Source organism: Stegodyphus dumicola, chromosome 7, assembly GCF_044657685.1.
Source record: "Stegodyphus dumicola isolate Sdum_Otavi_A_Nest chromosome 7, ASM4465768v1".
In the NCBI taxonomy this organism is placed as follows: Eukaryota; Metazoa; Arthropoda; class Arachnida; order Araneae; family Eresidae; genus Stegodyphus; species Stegodyphus dumicola.
In genome coordinates, this window is record NC_140774.1 from 36083236 (window position 1) to 36106208 (window position 22973).

Below are 22973 nucleotides of genomic sequence, written 5' to 3' on the forward strand. Positions count from 1 at the left end.
AGCATTAATTTCTATTAAGAGAAACCTTTACACTTCATATTTTCAACATATAATGATATGCATTGTAAATAACTATTCTATAAATAGTTATTAATAGTTAAATTCTAAAAATTTTCACAATACGCAGTTTTCCCCAATATTTTAGTTATAAGATAAGAAAATTAAATCTGGTTTCTATTAATATCAGAATCTCACAATAGGAACAGATAACACAGCAAAAAATATTTAGCTTTATCATAATTTAAAACATGCAAGCTTACCTGCCATGCATTGTATAATATGCCAAGTGCAAAGCAAATTGAGCACAAGTTTCAGGATGGAAATTATATGTTTTTAAAAAAGATTTGCCATATTGAGTGAAGCACTCACATACAACATCAGTATCTTCAACCTATAAATTAAAAGTAAAACATTTTAATTTAAAGAACTAGCAGTACTTTTCTGTTATCAGAGCTGGATTCAGAAGTGTATGTATGTGTACACACACATACATATATACATGTATACATGAACACATTAATCCATGCACGCATACACTTCTGTGCCTGTTCCCAATAAAAGAACAGTACCAAACAAGCTAACATAGGCACTTATATAAATTAATAAGTTATTAAATCAAAAATTACAATAATTTCCATATGATAAATTTCACATTTTCTCAAAAAATAAACTATTGCAATACAAAAATCCAATACTTGCAAAACCACGGATGTTCACTGGCAATGAAAAACTTAGAATATGGATAACAGAGAAAGAATTGTACATTCATGCATGTTATACAAAAAAAAATTATGCTACAGGAAAATCAACATGATAATAAGAAGAGCTGCATAACATGCTAGTCATACACTGTATTCTTAGCAATTCATAAATATATATTCAGTTTAATGTAACTTAGATAAAGAATAAGTATTTTACACATCTGTATGATTGTTTAAATTAAAATAATTTCAGTCTCTTATGCCAATAATTAAATATTTGATGTGAACACCACGACTTCCTTGTAAGACCCTATTAAATTATACAGATTTTTTATATTAAGTTATACACATTTCATTTAAACTTATTTCCTTGAATTTGATTACAGATGTATTTCTCATTCAATTAATTGAATACTCACTTCCTGGCAAGGCAAAAGTACATAAATACTTTAAAATACAGAAAACATCAAATGCAATTTAAAAAAATTTTTTTTACTATTAAATTTCTATGCAAAAACAAGCAATTCTGCCAGTGGGTATGAAGACAAAATTTTTGGTGTACAAAACTGAAAGTTAACATGGATCCCACTGGGGGAAAAGACACTGAAGTTGGTGCACCAAATGACAATTCTCTCTCTCTCTTCTTTTTTTTTTTTTTAATTGCTGATAATTCTAAAACTACTGCATACAGATTAATTAAAAGCATAAAAACCTTAACTGAAACATAAGAACAACATAATTCAACCACTTTAACAGCAATACTATTTACCAGCATATAAGAAAAAAAATGAGCTCACTGAGCCAGGTAACAGACTGTGTGTGTGTATGTATATACATATGTTTTGTGTGTGTATAAACACTCACTCTTGTTTCCTGGCTCTGGTTATATTTATATAAACATACAAACTAAAAAATATATAAACCTATATTAATATGTATATATATATATAAACATATATTTATATATGTTTAAATATGTATATATATATACTTATATATGTTTGGTGGGACCCATTGCAACAAAAAAGAGAGGTGCACAACTACATGTTTTTGCAGTCCCATATACAAAACTTCAGTGTTCTGCAGCTACTTGTTTTTGAGTTATTCGAGATGCATATGTACAGATGTAATGTAAAATCTCTTCCGAACCATTCTAAAATTCTTTTTGGAAAAAAGAGGCCTTTATTCTGTCCATGCGTATATAGCAGACATGGCCAAACTGTGGCACTTTTTTTGAATACCTACAATTTAATTTTTTAATGCAAATGGAATTTGAAATAGAAATCATGCAGTGCCCCATTTCTTTTAATAGCTAATTTAATTTCTGATATTATGTATGTAAAAATTTTATAGATTTCAAACTGTCCACTGCTGTCTTATCGTCAGAGCAACAAATACATAAAATTACAAATAATTCCATGTCTGGTAATTGCTATTCTGGTTATGTTATTTCTAGAAAAGGCAATGATCATCGAAATACACTAATACAAAGTTAATGTAAAATGCAATGCTAATGTTTTTATTTAATTATTCTCCCTAATATTTATTCTTTCAATTTTACTTCAGGCAGTATCTGCTTACATTCCTATGTGATCCCATTGTTCACAATAGTTGCGATCCAGCTGAAAGATTTGCTAGGGTACTACTTTTATTCAGTCCTTGAATGGTGTGAGTAACTGCTGAAGAAACTTGTTTTACCTTGCAATCCATATAGAGCTCTTTTAACCTGTGGAAGAATCTTACAAGAAATTTATTTTTGGTGGAGTGAACCTTCAGCTCCTTACATGGTTAGGAGACTCGTCTCAGTTTTCTGCAGAATTCCTTCAAAATTAATTTCCTATTCCTAAACAAGTCAGGCATTTTTATGCAATTCCTTCACAAGTTTTGCAATCATTCATAATAGTATGCTTAATACTTTTTCAGCACAAAATTATCTTTCGTAATAATTCCTTGGTAATCCTAACTTTAGAGATAATTTATTTTACCAAAGTTTGTGCATGATGAAACATCTGGAGTTGTAGGAAGAATCACTGGTTTGACAACAATTTAAATTTTAGTGAAAATGTTCAGTTCCCATTTTATCAAATACTGTTATTCCAGATAGAGACCTTTCACCTTAATCATAAAATCCTTATATCAGTAATGTTGCATCAAGCAATGAGGAATCAACAGAACACAAACGTCTCTCTTCTCCAAACTCTGTCAAAATCAGCACATTCATATTGGTCAAATCTCTTTAGCTTGTGATATTTTCTTGTATTTTTTTATTTCCTGTTTGATGACCTTCTTTCTTTCTATCTCACACTAGGTTAGAGGCATTTTGCTGCCCTAGGTTAGAGTCGCTAGTAACTATTGCGCTAGATTAGAGGCATTTTGCTGCCTGGCATATCTAAAAATTTTCACCCCTTAGTACTGCAGCTGCAGTGGTTGCCCCAGCTCTGATGCCAGCATTACACTTCTTTTAATCTGTTGATATTTTTTGTCTTAATCCTAGGCAGTTTTGCAATCCTTAAATTTGGTTTGTCTACCTAAAGAAAAAATGCTCAGTTGCCCAGTACAAGTTACAAATTTTTATTTTCTTGGGACTTAACTTTTCTAAACACAAAACAGTAGATATAAGATGTATTTATTCATATTTATATGTTATCATATTAATAACATATTAATTAATTTAATTCAAAAATTTCTTTATATTCAAAACCTGTGTCATTATTTTTGAAATTATATAAATTTGGGCTTGCAGTTCTCGGACATTCATAAAACCTATCTTGCGGCTCCCATTGCCTTGAAGTTTGGCCATCCCTGGTACATTAGCATGCAAATTCATTTAAAATTTGAGAGTGGTCAAAATGGATTTATCTGTTGGAATATGATACCTGAAAATTTTCAAGATTACAATACTTCCTTTAGTTCATAAAAAGAAGTACAGGTACCAACACTAGCAATATAAGATAGCTTTAATACCTCATAAATACTCCCCTCAAAGTGCACATAATAATGAAATGTAATAATAGAAGAAAAGGATAATATTTTTATTTAAAGCATTTTAATACGAGTTAAAAAAAATTTTGCAAGGTTTAGATAAGATTTATAAATAAGGTTAGGAGTAATTTTCAATAATAGAGTAATAATGTAACTACTACAAAACATAAATATAAATAGAAGATAAAAGTTATCCTTTATTACATCAATTAGTAGTTTACATGTATGTTACACTCATAATATACATTTTGATCAACATGAAACAGCACATGAGCAATAGAAGCAATCCAACTTTTATTCTCCGATTTCACAATGTAAATACAACAAATATTTTGCAACTGAAGATATAAAGAAACGGAATTAAGAAAAAAAAATTCCTTTACAAATGAAAATTTGCTTATAAAATTTAACAAAATTTATTTGCATAGACATATGTTTCAATTATAAAAATAAGTATGTTATTAACAAGTATGCTGCATACATTAAAATGTCACTTTTCCTCCATTCTTGAATTAACATTTTATGAAAATTCAAATATTACATTTCATTTCTTCAATTAATACACTGAATAATTATTATATTCATATATACTTATATATATATGCAAATTAGAAGCTCAAAAGTAAATTACAATTTAAGGATGCTAATTACATACTTAAAAATTAATTACTGAAAAAAATTACCATAAGTTGATACAATCTTTTAGATTCTTCTATGGCACTTCTTATATGGCCATCTAGATGAAAAGCAAGTCTTCTCGGTGGTAGCAAATCTCTTTCAACTGCCTGTGGTCCCTAAATGATATGGGAACATTAGAAGATATATTAGACAATCATCTGTTATTGCAAATTAATAAGGTAACAATTTTAAATTTCACTGATTACAATCTTTCATAATTTAAGCATTCTAGTGATTATCAGTTTACTAATTTTGTGCATTTCAACCCATAAATTATATGCAAAAATTTGTTCCTATAGAAAAATTAAAACATATTTTTCAAAGAAATGCTTAAAGACTGATGATGCTATTCAAAATTTCATGTTGATTATTACAAAATAAACATACTATTGCTATGTTCTTTTATAATTAAAATGGATAGTCTGGAGTTTCAAATAGCATGAATTTTTTAATTTAAAATGTTTTAATGTTTCTTAAAATGTTATATGCCTTGATGTTTTGATCCTTAACAGCCATTGCATTCCTGTATGATATTTTACTATTTTTTCCCCTAAGAAAAAGGTCAGTTTTATTACGTAAGTGCAAAAGCAATAATGAGAAAATACAGGAAAGTTATCTACACTTCAACTTGCAATCTGTAAATGTTTCAACAAATGGGATCTAGGTAAATTCAAAATCTTAAATAAAAGGGAATCATATAAACGATGAGCTGCATTGGAAAGCTAGTAGAAAGTTGATACAAGACAGAATAATATCTATTGTAGGAACATAGACTGTCTCTAGAAGACCTGAATCTGGTTGCATAGGATTATTTAAATTTTCTGAGCTAAAATACAAGATACACTAAGAATGCTAACAGTTAATTTTGAACATCTTACAAAATGCAGAGGCCTGAAATTTTGATAAATTGTTTTGCATGATGTTTAAAAATCATAAAAATAAACTGCTGGTAAAAAAAAAAATTCTAATATGTGCATCATTTTGTCAACATCGCATGCCACAGTTAGTTTAATTGGGCCCATGAACATCTAAGACAGAAATTAATATACTTGTGAAATATTTTCATTTACTTGCTATACTTTTTTAGACTCTTGGTGAGCCTTCCATAAAAATTCATTTTGTAAATTTTCCACAAATCCAATAAATTTTAAATTATTCACAATTTGTTAATTACTTATTTTTTAGAAATAGTATATTTATTACAGAGAATAAATATTTAAGATTTTACATTAACTAGTCATTTGCAAAGTCTAGAAATTTAGTACATGAAACCTCAAAAAAGGTTAAAATGATGATACCTTCCAAACACCACCAGATTCTCGTAGTGATAAGTAAGTAAAATGACCTGCAACTACAGGAACTAAACCATCAAAAGGTGTATGCTAGTAAAAAAAAAAAAAAAAAAAAAAAAAAAAAAAAAAAAAAAGAAGAAGAAGACATTATTGCATGACTCCATGTTTATGAGATGACAAATGCATGAAATATATACTCTTATCAAGGTATGATTTGACTATATTTACAACAGGTTAAGTTTAAAATAACAGTTACAGAATAGCTATTTTTTCCATTAACCAAAGAAAACTGGCATACTTACATCTGAAATCAAACCAAAGACACCATTGTTAAAGATCAAATTTGTAACAGATTTATCTGCCCAACGATTGCATCCATCTCCAGCTAATGTTTCTCTTACAATCTATTAAATATATCAACAGTTTAATATAAATTATTTTTAATATAAATACACAAAGAAATTAAATACTTCATGTACTTGATTTATGCAATTACTTAAATAAAAAATTTTAAATTCAAATATTAGAAGACATTTAAGTCATGTCAAAATTGTAAATTTTAATGTGCTGCATCTAATTTGATTTTTTTTCTTTATTGCATTACCACAGATAATGGATTGAAAATGAATATACCATTTGATAATTAGAGAACGATTGCTTGTCAAAGTCACATACTTATCAATTAAAACATATTTTATGCCTGTTCTCAAGAAAGTTATGTCTATTTATAAAGAATTTTTCCCTTCTTACAGCATGTCTTTATGGTGTAACTGGAAGCAGTTGGAAGGTTCAATGCTCAAATAATGGCAACAGTATTTCTCACATTTCCAATTTTTGACAAATACTCATAGATTATATAGTGATACCTATTAAAATTTAGTAGACAGTAATTTAATACCACTTCAATTTGGTGACAGGATCCCTATCCCTGCCAATCACCCTTTAAGTGGGAGAAAATGTAAAACATTTTCACCTTCCTTCCTGTATGCCTTGGTGATATAATAGAAACATATCCAGCCAACAATTGGAAGGTCCAAAGTTTGAACGCCAGCACAGGCATAGTTGAATTTTTGTTTCCTGCTTTAAATAACCTAATAGACTAAATATTTAGAATGAAATATCATTTCTAAAGTATAAATAAATAATGTGAATTTAAAATTTTGAATTTTCACACTCTTCATTTAAATATCTTCTTAGATTTTTATTTTAACTTATTACAGTAACAGAGACAAAAATTTTAGTCTTCATCTGAAAAATATTTCCAACAATAGAAATTTTACCGAGTATGTTCAATTAACTGAACATTTCCTACAAAATACCTATGTCAGGACTGTTGTTTAAGATCATTACACACTGCTCCTTGTGACTTAAAGCAGTTATTAACTTCATATAAAATGTAACTAAATTTAAGGTACTAAATACAACTTACCCTTGTTAAGTCTGTTGGTTCAGCATCATCCAAGACAATGACAGAAAGTGCAGTGTTTATGGTTTCCATGTGCAATTCATTTTCTGGGTGTATCTGTAACAGCCATTCTCGATTCTAGAATATAAGAATATTATGTTTCCCCTTTCAAAATATACCAAACACTATTAACAGGTTTTTATCCCAATAAATATTTTGTGAGTTCTATTCTCTGAAAGGAAAAATTGCCGTAGCAAACATCAGTCATGTTTGCTATGGCAATTACGGATGACATCTTATAAGGTGTTCAAAAAGTGAGTATGAGATTTGTTTCTTTAAGTATATAGATTCTAGATAAATCTTTTCAGTTGCATAATTTCTAAAAGTAAACTGCAAAGTTTATAAAAAATACGATTTATGAAGAAAATATGCTAAAATAAAATATAATTTTTATATACTTCTCAGTAAGGGAAAAATTCCAAGATATTTACTGCTTTCATAAGCTAAACATTTTCACAACTTGACATGGAAAATACCGAGATATTTTAAAACAATTTACGAATTAAAGTCATCTTCCCAGTCCTTCCAGGATAAGCAGCTATTGCATGCTTTTCAGATAATCTTGCATTTAAGTTGAAATTTACAATGTCTGCTCCTATATGTCCCCTCTAAACATCTTATAATTTTCTTTACAGTTCAGAGTGACTAATATTAAATTATTCCAGGCAAAATACATTTGCATATCAACTGACAAACAGAAAATGACATCATCAACTGACATTAAAAAAAAAATTAGTGTATATTTAATCCATAACATCAAACGATACATCTATTACCATATTTGACGGCATATAAGATGCACTTTTTTTCCTAAATTTGTCTCAAAAAAGTTACCTGCATCTTATACGTGAAGGACACAGGTTAACTTTCAATACTGAATGCTATTTTTAGCCCGGATAAAGATCTAGACACACATAACTTTTTCTACATCTGCCATAATTATTTTCTCGCATGCGTGAAATATCTGTCGCCAAAAAGCACCAAAGCTCGAAGCTGATGTCGAAGTTTGAACAGGTTCGATGGTCACATTACATCTATGAAGCCTTTCCTTCTTTACATAGACTTTCTTTGACTCAGTCAACTTGTCTTTCTTTGACACATGTCGGTATCGGTGCTACTCTGTATAAATGTGTCAGTATCGGTTTACTATTTAAAACAAATACCCTGGAAAATATGACTACAGGAAACAAGAGATTAAGCTATACAATTCAGTATAAACTAGAAGTGTTAAACTACGCCAAAGTCCATGGAAACAGAGCAGCAGCAAAGCATTTCAGTCCACCACCTACCGAAAAAATGATATGCACTTGGCGAATGCAGGAAGATCAACTGAAGACTGCTAAAAAACATAAACATAACCTTCGATGCCCAGCTCCATCTTGGCCTGAACTTGAAAATGCCATAAAAATGTGGGTGATAGATAAGAGGAAATCTGGGATAAGTGTTTCAACGAAAATGGTAATCAATGAGGTCAAAGGATTTGCAGAAAAACATGGGAATCAGAACTTTTCAGAGTCTGAGGGCTGGTGCTACAGGTTCATAAAAAAGCAAGGCTTATCAGTGTGCACAAAAACAACTATTGCACAGAAAATGCCATCAGATTATGAAAAAAATACTAGCATTTCATAGGTTGGTTATAGATGCATGCAAGAAAACTTTGAGCTTGGTCAAATACGAAATATGGATGAAATTCCACTCACATTTGGTGTACCATCCAACAAGACTGAGTATTAAAGGGTTTAAATCAATAACCATAAAAACCACAGGTCATGAAAAAACCCGATATATGGTTCTAACATGTTGTGCTGATGGCACAAAACTACCGCTGTTTTTCATATTTAAAAGAAAAACTTCCAATGGGTGTAATTGTTCATGTTCATCCAAAAGGCTGGATGGACGAAGCTGGAATGAAACTGTGGTTACAGAATGTATGGGCGAGGCGACCTGGTGGACTCTTAAGAAAACCCTCTCTTTTGGTTTTGGATCAGTTTAGTACTCATAGAACTGAAACCATAAAGAATAAAGCGAAAGAATTAAAAACCCAGATAGCTGTCATTCCTGGTGGATTGGCTAGCCAATTGCAGCCTTTAGATGTATTGGTGTATAAGCCATTTAAGGAAAAATGTGTGAGAACGAGGAACAAGTGGATAGGAGAGCCACATCACGCCCTCACATCCTCAGGTAGAATGAAGCGGCCCTCTATTTCACAAGTGTGCAAGTGGGTAAAAAGATCTTGGGAGGACATAAAGGCTGAAGTAATTGTTAAGTCCTTTAAGAAGTGTGGAATCAGTAATGCTCTTGATGGAACAGAAGACTATGCATTATTCGAAGAAGGTGATACTAGCGATGACGGAAACAGTAGTGATGACGATATTCTCATTTTCTATGATGATGATAGTGAAAAGGATTTTTATGGTTTTGAAAGTGATTAAAGTCTACTTTCATGATAGGCAACATTTTCCTTGAATCTGTGTTTTTTGTTGTTTATGCTTTATTTTGCATTATGTTTGATTGCTTCCCGTTCATTCATTTATTCATTATTGAAATTTACATATCATGTTCAAAATAGCTTGCCATATGTTAATTTTCCTTAATAAAAATATGTTTGGTACTTGCATTAAATGATTGTTTATTTGGCTTTTACGATATGTGAGAACTAAAAGAAACCACATTTTAAGTTATTGTGGCTAATGAAACTTCTTTTCCTTGTGTGTGACCTTCTAAATAAGGGTGTGTCTTATATGCTGTCAAATACAGTAATTAAATAACAAAAAGCAGTTGCAAAACTTAATTATTAATGGTTCTATATCAGCTAGACATTTATCAATTAGTAGATTTATTTTTTTGGGTTCCAAACCATCACAGTGTCATATGATAGAGAACATTAGTACCTAAAGCTGTACACATGATTTCGTGACATTCTCTAGGTGACTTTTTGCAACAGAAGTGGAAGTAAATGATGATTCTATCTGGAAGTGTGATAGTTCCATTTCAGACATCTTGTACTTGATGATAAATATTTTTTTTTACAAATTTCACAACAAAGCGTTTTAAAGCAAGTCTCTTTCTTTCAAGTGCCAAAAGGTGTTTCACAAAATATGACTGAACACAACAACGCAATCTGTTTGCACAGACAATATTTGCAGTGGTGGGAAACTTTCATTAGAACCCGATATTTTGAGATTGTTATGATTGAAAATTACTTTTGTTAAGTTTAAAGATTAGTTGTTAAGATGTGAGATCGTTAAAAACTAGACACAAATGGAACACATTTTTAAAATAAGAAGTGTGAAGAAAAAGTTAACAATTATAAGTAATGCTCAGGCTATGGGTAAGTCAGATTATATAGTATAACAAAGCAACTGGCATTTATCTGTCTAAGACAATATGCTTTTTTTGACAGCTTTACAAGAGAAACCAACCAATATTTAAATCATGAAACTTCCACATATCCAATCCTTTAGATTTGAAATAATCATATTGGGGACAAACTACCTACTTCAGAAATCCAATCCACTTGGACAATGGTAGGTTCTAATGTCTAGGAAAAGGACTAAAAACCACGGTGATAAACTTTTGCATCTTTACAACATAAAAACTAAACAGATCCAATATAATAAAAATGTCATATGCATCCAGTTTTAGTAAGCAAATGGAAAGAAATTCCACAGTTAATAAACACTTAGAAAGCCAAATTTTAAACTGCAAAATGTCAGTATGTTTAATTTATAGTAAAATTAGATTTTTAAATAAACTTTTATAATTGGCCTTTTCACTAAAAACGGTTTTATTTCATAAACATTTTCAAATAAACGTACATCCTACCTTTGCCCAGGTAGTTCTGTCATCTAAAGTTAAAGCACCAACAGAAGATCCAGGACCATTTTCTTCACACCAGTCCTTGATCCTTTTGAACTGCAGCTGAAATTCTGGTGGTGTCAAAATATCTCCATATTCATCAACAGCATCAAATGAGAAAATATGACCACCATGTAGGATTACAACATGTGTTGGACTAGCTGGTTCTTCCATTTCTTTTACAAAAGAAAGATACATTAATTATTAACTTAAATAAATATTCATTAAATGAACTAATAAATTCATATTTTCCAACAGCAATAGAATGAAACTATACTATAAAAACCTCTGTTAATAAATCAATTTGAAAAAAATCCATCTGCCATAATATAAAATGTTATTTAAAAAAAGAAGTACATATTATTTTGAAACTTTCTGATTATCTGCACGCCCTAGTTTTAATTTTTGGTAGAACTGTCCGTTTCTGCTGTATTTTCAAGCACATTCACGACAATAAATAGTCTATGCATGCAGGTACCATGCACATGCTCGAGTGCATGCAAATTTACATGCTTTAGATTTAGCAGTCATTTCACTAAACAGAAACCACTGGCCATAAAAATGTAAAATATTCACTATTAGAATTTTGCTTTTCTGATAAAATTATTTTTATAATTATTTATGAATAGAACAGTTGCTTATGAGCCATAAAGAAATTTTTCTTGCTAATTCAAAAATTTTTTGAATGGGTTGGTGGCGTTTTCAAGAGGAGCCGATAATCAGAAAGCATTTTTCCATTGTTACTATCACACATCTAAAGAAATATGAAAAAAACATTTCACATGAATCTGCACATAGAAAAGATGTTTTATTACAAGTGCATAAAATAATACAATGAAAGAATAAAAACAATAAAACTTGTGTCATTCTTCACAAGTGTCTACAGAGAATATATGAATAATTTAATTTATACAAAACATATCAGGGCCTCATCCCAATTTTGACCAAAATCATTGGATGGAAGCCATAACTTTTTAATTTGAAAAAAAAAAAAAGAGAGAGAGAGAGATTTCTACTTAAAGCAAAATGAACAACTTTTCTGTAAAAAGTGGAAAAAATAAAGCATAATAATAACAATAACAAACTCAATAAAAAGCCAAATGAAAATCAATAACATTAAGAAACTGTCTTTATGTAGACGTTTTCATTCACCATAGAACACAGATAAAATACAGCATTACTAAATTTCTACCATCAGTTACAATAATGGTTTAATAAAAAATATTTAAAAGTATATTCTATGAGTATCGTTCTTCCTTTTTCAAAATAGTTAAAAAATACTGAATTCCATTATATGAAAGAGGTAGAGAATTTTTATGATTTAATACCCTATGAAAACAATTATGCAATCCCAAATATTTTCTGCATGTAGTTTTTTAGTAGAATTGCAAAATCATTTTTCCTAATCATTAAAAAACTACCAAATTAATAAATAATAGCAATAAAAATAAATTAAAAGTAGAAATATAGTATCAGAGTTAAACTGGTCACTTTCCCTTCAGAGTCATCATCTGAGCGCGGACAGAATATTGAAACAGGAAATGAAACAATTGAGTATGAAATGTGTAAAACTTGCTTTAACACAAGATGCTTTTATTTAACATATTAATTTCAGTACTGTTCTGTTATCAGAGGACCGAATTCAGAAATGTATGAATATATGCGAGTGTGTATATATGTGCATATATGTGAATACATATACACACATACATTTGTGCTTACATATATACATGCATACATGAACACATCCATCCATCCATTTCAAGATCCAGTCCCCTGATAACAGAAGAATATCTTGATTTCATATTTTGTCCATACAGTATTTAAAGACACTTTGAATGAAATCTCTTTGATCTGTTTATTGTTTCAGTTTTGCAATAAACCTTGCCTGTGACAAAGTGATGGTATTGTCATCTGATAATGCATAAGGTTGTACATTTATATTCTTTGTTGTACACATGCATTGTATGCATGTGTACATCTCATAGTACAATACTCATAATTTTAAAAGTATATGCATACTTGTTATCAATTTTATTCAAACAGCAACACATTTTTTAAATACTTTGATATTTTTCTGTTAATACCATTTTACATTCAGAAAAGAAATGCAAAAACAAACGGACATTTTAAAATGGATATTTCATTGGAGTTGACTTCTAATTTGACTCATCGATAAAGATTTAATTCCAAGAGTTAGCACAGAAAAGAAGTGAAATATTTGTATGCCTTTTTTTAATACATATATTTTTTACGTATCTTTTAAGTTAAAAAACATTTTAGTAACTTCTCCTTTGAGATGTTAGACTATAAACTATAGACTATAGTCTAATGTTAGACTATACATTAGATATTAATGTTAGACTATACATTAGATGTTAATGTTAGACTATACATTAGATGTTAATGTTAGACTATACATTAGATGTTAATGTTAGACTATAGTGTAGCATCTCAAAGAAAAACTAATAAGTTTATTTATAAATTTTCATATAGCAATTTTTTTTAATGACTGCAGCTTTTATAATGTACATTGTCTCTCCAAGACTATTTTTTGGTCCAGTCCGACTCTGCAAATTATTAACAAATATTTAATATATGATTACAGCTAACTATTAATTACATTACCAGAAAGTCGTAATAAGAATTATTTAAATTGTATAAATATGTGTCTTATATGTCAGTAAAACAATGATGATTCAAATTCAATAAATCTCAATTTAAATTTTATAAACATTTATGAATTATACATTGCATATTATCACAATACACAATTTATTTCATACAGTATATTTTTATTAGCCAATAATAGATGTTTTCTAATTTGTCATGTTAATTTATATGAAGTCCAAAAAAAATGTATAATTACCAGTGTGGAAATAACATTCAAGTTTATCTTGGGCTTCTCCTGGTATTCGAACTGTATTAAAATATCGACGGAATTGATGCATTGACCATGGAATATCATGTGAAATGTGAGGCTTCAATTTTTCTCTAAAGAAAGAGAAACTATTTTTAAAATATCTTTCATATGATAATAGGCATAAGTTAAACTGCTCAGTATTCAGTGAAAAAATAACTGCATATATTGGTGTATTTCTAATAGGTCATTTATACATGCATGTGTTCAACAGTTAATTTTAAGATTACAGATTCCCTTTATTAAAAGGCCAAATGATTCAATTAAACTTTCAGGGTTTCAATCAGAACTTGTAGAGAACTAAATAACTCTTAAAAATAATGCAAGTTCATTTGACGAGAAAACAAAAACTTCTAACTATTGAACTGAGTTAAAGTTATAAACAAAAAACAACAAATTGCCTTCAACAGTGACAGAAGTAGCAACTCAAATTTAAGAGAAAAAACACAAATATTCATGAACATTTATAAACAAATTACAGGATGAAGATGACAAAAAACTTTCTTTTGTGATTTTCAGAGTACAATATAGCCAAGTGTAGAAACTTGAATAAACATACATGGATATAATACTAATGATTTTAAATGCCACTTCAATACTTTCTTTTATCTGTTTAGGCTAGATATAGCTTTCATCAACAGTATTTAAGTTTAGCTTTTTTTCTTTCCTATTTTTTAAAGCCAGACACACTTGGCATACTAGTCTAAAATGAAGAAGGTGCTAAATATTGCTTATAATAGATTGAATAAAAAATATATCTTTAATAAGAAGAGCAGAAAATTTTTATTTACAATTAAAAATACTGGAACATAAATTATAAGAATTTTCATATCATAAATTTATTTTAATATATCCAAAATAGTTTAATTTTAAACTTTAAACCATATCTTCATTGCAAAACAACAAACTGCTATGAAGAATTAACTATTAAAAAGGTTCACTGAGTACAGTAGACTCCAGATTATCCGCACCTGCCGCACAAAGTTTTTTTTTTTTTTTTTTTTTTTTTTTTTTTACAAGCGTAAAGCAAAGAAAATAAAAATGTTCACAAAACTGAGCAAAACGTTAAATTTGCTAACATCGTGCCTATTTATAGCAAAAATATCCCAGGCCTTCTCGGAACCTTCCCCTCTAATGAGTAAGTGATTTCTTACTCACCCTTGCAGTGCCCACTCCACCGCCCTCTCTCGTCTTAATCTTACTGAGACGTCCTCATAAGATGTTTATCATTAAAATTATTTAAAATCCACATATGTATTATAATCCAACTCTTAAGTACAGATTTAGAAATGTATTGAAAACCACATCCATGTTATTTTTCTTTTGAGCTTTGTATTCATATTCAACCTGATATTACAAATTGAATATTCTATTCAAGTTCAGCATATTTTGAAAGAAAATTTCTCACATTATAGCATATTTTAAAGGAATCTTAATTTATCCATCCTATTTCATTTGAATATAAGCAGACTAGTTTCCTTTTTGTTATAATTAATTTGGATTTAAATGCAACTAAAACAACATACTCAATTAACATAAACATAAAATGCAGAATTAACCATTACAAACTTTCATTCACTTTACCCACAAAATTTTAAATTGTTTATTCAAACTTTAATTATTTCACTACATCAGCTCTTGAAATCAGACTTTTTTTTTACTTTTTAAAAATTAAAAAATAATAGCTATAATTAACAGCATTTCTTAATTAGTTTCCAGTTGTGACCTAAATACTTGAATAAAGATTGCCAAGTGACAATCCAAGATGACACAGAACTTGCAAGTTTCTTTTCCTCAGATTTTATCAAGATTACCAATATTACACAGACTGCAAGCTTTCTAGTGTACATATATTTCCCTGCTTTCTTTTTTTCATGATAATATATGTTTTACTGTACATTCTTAAAACTCACTAGGCAAAGATTGAATTTTAGAAAATGAAGCTACAGCAAAAATATTTTAAATTGAGCGATTTTAGAAACAGAATTGTATCCTTATTTAGATGTTCATACAGGTGTAGCTGCACATTTTCAGTCATAAAGGCAACAAAATTATGCAAAAAAAGCAAGATTGACAAGCATTCTCAAGATTTGTTAAAATTATTAATAAGAATACTGAAAATTGGTTTTAGTGAACTGACTCTTTTTTCTTAAGACTATCACAATATTGTTATTAAGTTACATAAACATTTTAAGCTTTAGAATTAAGGTTTAACAAATTTAATTGAGAAATACATTTAAAACAACTATTTGAATTCCTTTTATTTGTATTTTACATTGGATCGTACTACTGTTTTGCATGCAAAAGCATTTACAAAAATAAAAACTACTGTCTTGAAATGATTTCTGTAAATTATTTGAAGATACACTCCTAATATTCAAAAAGAAAATGTACTGTGTGGTTTAGATTAAAATGTGTGCCAATTATACCAATCATAAATCCAAATATACAAAAGTTAAATTATCTCTATCAAATCAAGCTGAAATCTATATCAAGCAGAAAATAAATATAATTATCTGTTATTAAAATTGTAGAAGTTCCAGAAATTTAAGAACTGAAATAATCTGTAAATTATTCTTAGTAATCTGTAAATTATTCTAGTAATTATATTATTGTCATATCTTTAACATATAAATACTTACATTAGAAACAGATTTATAAACAGCAAAATTACTTTTAAGGATCAATCATTAATAATTTTATGGACAACCTTCATATTCTGTTCATTTTTCTACATCATGTCTACTTCAATGCACATCAATTTGAATATAATTTGTGTACCCGCTTATATCTACATTTGCTAGAAATCAACAGTGCATATTCAAAAGTTGAAAAATGGAGGTTATATAATACATACTGTCGAAGAAATTTCCAAAAATGTAGTTGAAAGTACATATAAAGAGCAGCTCTTTCGATTTGAGTTCCAGGTACTGGTTTCCACAAGCCATCCATGTTAGTAAAGCCAGCCATACTGCACAAAGGTAACAAAGGGGTTCGCTGTGACAGATATGCTACATCTTCCCACCATTTTTCAAGCTAAAAAATTAAATATATGAAACAAAGTTAGTTCTTATGTTATTTATATATTTAGTTTTTATGGAAATGTAGTTATGTTGATTGAAAATCTTCCTTCACAACGTTCACACAGATGAATGTTAATGTTCCTAAAATCATTAGCATTATATTTTGAAAAAAAAAAAAAAAAAAGTACTGGTCATCAAAATTAAAGGATAATTAATAGGAAAAAATATGCTCATAAAGTTAAGGCTGCACCCAATGTGCAACACTGTAACTATTTACATTAATTATACACAAATGAACACAAAGTTGCACTTCCATGCACACATTAGCAGCGGAAATATGTAAATTCAGCAACTGAAAATGTAGTGCGCAATGCACGCATGCTGGAATTCCAGTAGTCTGGGATGCTGTTTAAAGTGAATGTGGTTTCTGAAAGTGATCAGTATTCAGTAGCTATTGCTCAAAGGCATTATTTAAGCGAAGGTCAAAATAGGCGAATAATTGGTAGAATCAAGGAAGGCCAAACAAGAATGGAGGCCACCTAAATTTTTAATATCCCTCAAAGTGTTATATCAAGTGTTTGAAGGCACTTTTTAAGCACTGGATTAATTGTTAAGATAGCACGGTCAAGTGTGACCAAGAGCAACAACTGCATCAGAAGACTGTTTGGTTGATCTTTACATTATGGTAACTTGGTGTTTTTTTGGCGAAAATTTGACGACCAACTCTCCTACAGCAACCCTCTATTTTTTTTCCCCGCCGCCATTTTGTCTTCACGAAGTAAAGACATGTTTCTTTTCTTTTTATCTACTGAACACTTCTTCCAACAATCTACTAGCCGAATTACACTTATGCTAGAAATTTTATCTAACAAAACTGCTTAATCATGACAAATATTCACTGAAAAATTGGGAAAAAGTGCACAATACCATACTCCTTACACGTTTTTCAAAATAACACATACACATAAACCATGTACACGCCGACTTATTTTTACTTAAAAAAAATCCCAGAATTACACAAAAATGGCATTGTGCACACTCTTCACTACATCCATGTACACTGCTTTTTTCTCATAAATTAGAAAAATTTCACGAAAATACATGACAATTTTCTCAATCTTTAAACCCGGTAAAAAGAACATATATGAAATTACCTGATAACGTATACCAAATTCCTACAAACATAAAATTCACAAAATAACTATCATTTAATTAAAATATAATTAAATTCAAAAACACTACTTAAAATATAAATGAGAACATACATTAAATTAATAAAAATTACCTTACAATCCTAATTACTTTAAACTAAATAATTGCTAATAACAATTTTCCCAATAATACCAAATTCCTTTACTTCCACCTTACATTTAGAACAATGCATAAAAATAATATCCTCAAATAATTAAAAATACTAACTTACCTAATCTTCTTCAGAATCTTGATTACGTGTCCGATAAACTTTTCTTTAGTTACGGCCATGGGATCCAAAAATTCACGAACACAACACAGAATAAACCAAATACAAAATTTCCAGATTTTTTCCCGATTTCCCCCCTTTTCTGATTCAAGAACCGTAATTCGTCCATTAATATCACATGACATATCCCATGATCTCTCATTTCCCTCACACAAAATAATGCGTAATCGGAACTGAGTACTGCTCACATTATTACCAAAGTCCCAGGTAGTAACCTTTATCGCCTCCAAAATGTCGCCAAACTACCAGTTACCATATTGTAAAGATCAACCGACTGTTTTCTGTAAATGTCGGCTCGAAGAAATCACAATGCGACTATAGGCTGCCACGGGAATTTGAATTAGCCATTCTACTACTGCACAAAGGCTTAACAAGGTTGTACTGTATGAAAGAAAACAAACAGTTTGTGTCCCACTCACTCCAGCTTTCAGACAGGCCCTTTTAAACTGGTGCTGTCAGCATGTTCAGTGCAGCAAGGCGACTGAGCCCGAGTATTGTTTACTGAGAAGTCCAGATATAATCTGAACAGTGATTCTAAATGTGTTTTGGTCTGGAGAGAGGAAGCAACATATAACTTACTTTCCCTTGTCCTACTCACTCCAGCACCCAAATGGGCCCATTTAAACTCGTGCTGCCAGCATGTTCAATGCAGCAAGGTGACTCAGCCCAAATATTGTTTACTGAAAAGTCCAGATATTGTCTGCAAATTGATTCTAGAAGTGTTTTGGTCTGGAGAAAGGAAACAACATGCAACTTGTCTTCCCTTCCTAGTGAATTATCCCCTTTCCGTGACTGCGGTTTAATGGTTTGGGGAGGAATCGTGGCAAATGGTTGCACCGAGCTACATATCTTTCAAGGAGGTTCTGTAACCACTCAGGGATATATGGATGAGGTATTGGAACCCCAAGTTAGACTGTTTAGGTGTGCTGTTAGCCCAGAGGCTTTGCTATTAGATAACAATGCTCAGCCTCATTGAGCAGAGGTGGTGTCAGAATACTTGCACACAGAAGATATCACTCGAATGGACTGTCCACCTTACTCATCCGACTTGAACCCTACTTAGAAGTGTGGGATGCTTTACAGCACAAAATTCCTCCTCAGACCCTTCAAGAGCTGAAAAGTGGATGCTTAGAAAAGTGGCATACCATTCCATAAGACTTGACCAACACTTTGGTAAAGTCTATGAAATCAAAATGTGAGAAATGCATATCTGTCCAAAGTAACCATACACCACATTAAATGAAAATATTTTCCATAGAGGTGACTTAGTTTTTTCATTTTCCATAAACGTGGTTTTGATTTCAATATTTTTCAAATCATCAACAGCTAAACATTGTAATTTATGCTAACTTTTGTACAAATTTATATTAATTTTTCATTAAGTATCAATTATGTTTTATTTCTGTCACTAACCATTAATTTTAATGACCAGTGTATAAAGAAAAATTCAAACTAATGCTGTCCAAATAGCTGCATTAAAAAAAAAAAAATCTTTTCAACACCAAATACTGATGAATAGTTGTTGTTAGAAAAGAACAAAGTTTGATAAAGTATTCATCTTCAAACTAACATGGGCAAAAAATGAAAAAAATCAGATCCAAAAATTATTTACATTACATCTGTGAAATATGTTCTTAAAAATCCAATAAAGCTATCTATTATTATTATCAAGTATATAACATTTGTCAGTTACTATTATTAATGGAAATAGCCACTTAAGTACAAGTCAAGTCTATATGCCTCATATATACACAAAAATGCATTTTATACACTTCCCATGTACTTATTTACACCTGAAATTGCATTAATTACATTCAGTTCAAATAAACTTCACAGGCATGCAAACATTTCACACAGTGGTCTCAAACTAAATTTGCATGTGGGCCAAATACAATACATGAAGGCAGCCAATGAGACAGATTTTTTTTAAAAAACAAAATGTGATATGTATATTGTGCTGTATATACTTTTAATGTATGGGTATCAATCACTCCTTTATTATCTGATATTACGTATGTGTGTTGTTAAGTTTATACATAATACATTTGGAAACTATTTTTAAAATCTAATTAGCCTCAAGCATGGTTTAATTTAAAATTTATTTCAGTAATATTCGTATTTTTTTTCTATTATGTTTTTCACTGTATTTACTTTTAATTTCTCAAACTTGTATTTCCCCATCTTCTCTTTCTGCTTAAAATTATGACATTTTTTCGGCTAAATTTTTTTCCATTTTCTTTAGGTGCTTAATCCCTTACAGACATTTATCAAAATATAATAAACAATAATAATAAAGCAAAGAAAAATTAAAATTTATATTGCAAAAGAAAAAGAAAAAAACTTCTCTTTGTAATTCCAATCTACTGATAACTAAATATTAAATTTTCAAACTGGTATGTGTTTCAAATAACTCTACTATGTTGAATTAACCACTAAATTACTTATTAAACTAAAAATAAGCATATTTTAAGAAAATTTTCTAAATTTCCTCAGGAAATTTCAGGAAAAGTAATATAAAGCATGAAAATAAGTATTGATGCCTCCCTTAGAAAAAATGCATATATTTGTATGTAAACAATTAAAAACTTATTTGGTTTGGTCTGAGTTATGTGATTAAGGTGAAGCCTCAAGAGCTATCTGCTAAAGGGAAGAGATGCCTTTGTGGAGGACTTTCTACAGAAAACTTCCTCGTATACACATTACACATGGGGAAAAACACAAACACGTCCATGTAGCCAGCCTGTTCATGGGATTCAAACCTTGGACCAAACAACCAGTATTCAGCAACTTTAACGTTTGGCCCCTGGTAAGCCTCACTTCTTTATTTCTTGTTAAAACTTGAAAGTTGACGGCATTTTGATTCTGATGAAGTTTGTAACTTTGGAGCACAATTACTACAAACTATATCCATCATGGATTGTAGACACTCATTGGTTAATCACATCTTTACTCAGACTTATTAATTTTCCACTATGAAAACATTATTCTCATATAAATGTACTTAAAAACAAAGCAATTATTCTTATTGCAAAAATTTGTAACAGAGTATTCATCTTTTGACAAATAAGCTTCTCAACATAAATATTTCACCACTGTATACTAAATTTCAGTTTCTTCAAATAATGCAACAAATTCAATGATTTAGAGCTCAAGCATGGATAAAGTTTACTGTTTCAGCTTATTTTTTCAATATCCAACCATAAATTTTGGCATTGTATTTACAACAAATAAATAACTAGAATGTAATTGCAGGCCACATAAAATTTTCCTGGGAAATTGTATGCGGTCTCTAACATGCCAGTTTGAGACCACTGACCTAATGTATTATTAATTAGCCCTGTCTTCAACAAGTTAAAATAATAATAAACATTATTGTCAAGCATCTTAACAGAAAATTCTTAAAAAGATTAAATTAAGATGAATATTCCTCTTTGAAAGAGATTCTGTCATAAGAAATTCACTCATTATATAAATATATATCTATACCAAAAATGGATTAAAGCATCTGTATTTTATATTGCACCTGCTACTTTTAAATTCTTTATTAATATTTTATCAAAGGTACCCAGCAAGAAGAGTTAAAAAAAATTCCATCTCACTCTTCCAGCATTTAAAGCAATTCAGAAATTATGCAAAAGTATCACACAGAAAAGGAATGAATAACAAGTCACTCATGAAGCAATTTCAAGTCAGTTACAGCCATCAGAAAAAAATCCTACTACAACAGCATAAACACAATTTTTTTCATAGTTATAGTTGTCATAGTTGTTATATACTTAATTTTTGTTCCACATCATCAGTTAGTCTTTGGTATCTGAAAGAGTGAAATTCCCTGAAAATCTGACAGAAAGCTTATAACTAATTCCTATAAAAAATGTATTTGCAGTAAAAATGGATTGATAACTAGGAAAATAAATTTGCATCTTTTAAGGAAGAAACTAAAAAGGACAAAATTTATTGGTTCACTGATGCCACTGAAAATAGCATACAACAAATATGATCACCAACAGATAGAAGCTGCTATGAGAATTTGTATTAGTATTATGTTTTATATTAGTTTATTTGAAATATATATTGATACAATCTCTGACTATCATTTACATAAACAAATTCTAATTCCATCAAAAATTTTACATAATAAAACTTACCCAGTTTTTTTGGTTAACAGCTCTTTGCAACAACTTGTTATGAAGCTCTTTTCCTACACCATTTATAAAATTTAAAGCAATCTTTTTTGTATTCTCAAACTCCTCATCTGTGACGAAAACTTCCACTAAAATATAAAAATGAAAAAACTTACTGTATAAATATTGATACAAAGATTCTTTTTTTGGTGTGTGTGTGTGTGTGTGTATGTGGGAGGTGAGGTTGAGTTGGAACCATAGATACAGTATAAGGTTAATATATTGTTGCATGTATATGGGTTCGTAATAGATTTAATGCACACAGCTCCAATGATGTGTTTTGATTAAATTTATTTTATCAAAAGAACCACTTCAGAGATCTGGAGCTTTCCACAAAAATAGAACCACAGAATAATATAACCACAGAATCTTCACAATACCACAGAATAT

The 22973-nt window shown here is 29.8% G+C and overlaps 1 protein-coding gene across 2 annotated transcripts in view; it reads right to left on the reverse strand.

The window, feature by feature from the left end:
- The window catches only part of CROT (Carnitine O-octanoyltransferase), a 73593-nt gene that overhangs the window by 21506 nt on the left and 29114 nt on the right, over positions 1 to 22973 (reverse strand). For both annotated transcript variants that reach the window (XM_085820081.1, XM_035376996.2), the window contains exons 3-11: positions 22548 to 22672; positions 16754 to 16932; positions 13846 to 13970; positions 10944 to 11152; positions 7083 to 7196; positions 5956 to 6057; positions 5660 to 5743; positions 4367 to 4477; positions 261 to 391 (exon numbers count right to left, since the gene is read on the reverse strand). In XM_085820081.1, coding sequence (XP_085676207.1) covers positions 261 to 391; positions 4367 to 4477; positions 5660 to 5743; positions 5956 to 6057; positions 7083 to 7196; positions 10944 to 11152; positions 13846 to 13970; positions 16754 to 16932; positions 22548 to 22672 — 1180 coding nt within the window. The remainder of the gene's footprint in view (positions 1 to 260; positions 392 to 4366; positions 4478 to 5659; positions 5744 to 5955; positions 6058 to 7082; positions 7197 to 10943; positions 11153 to 13845; positions 13971 to 16753; positions 16933 to 22547; positions 22673 to 22973) is intronic.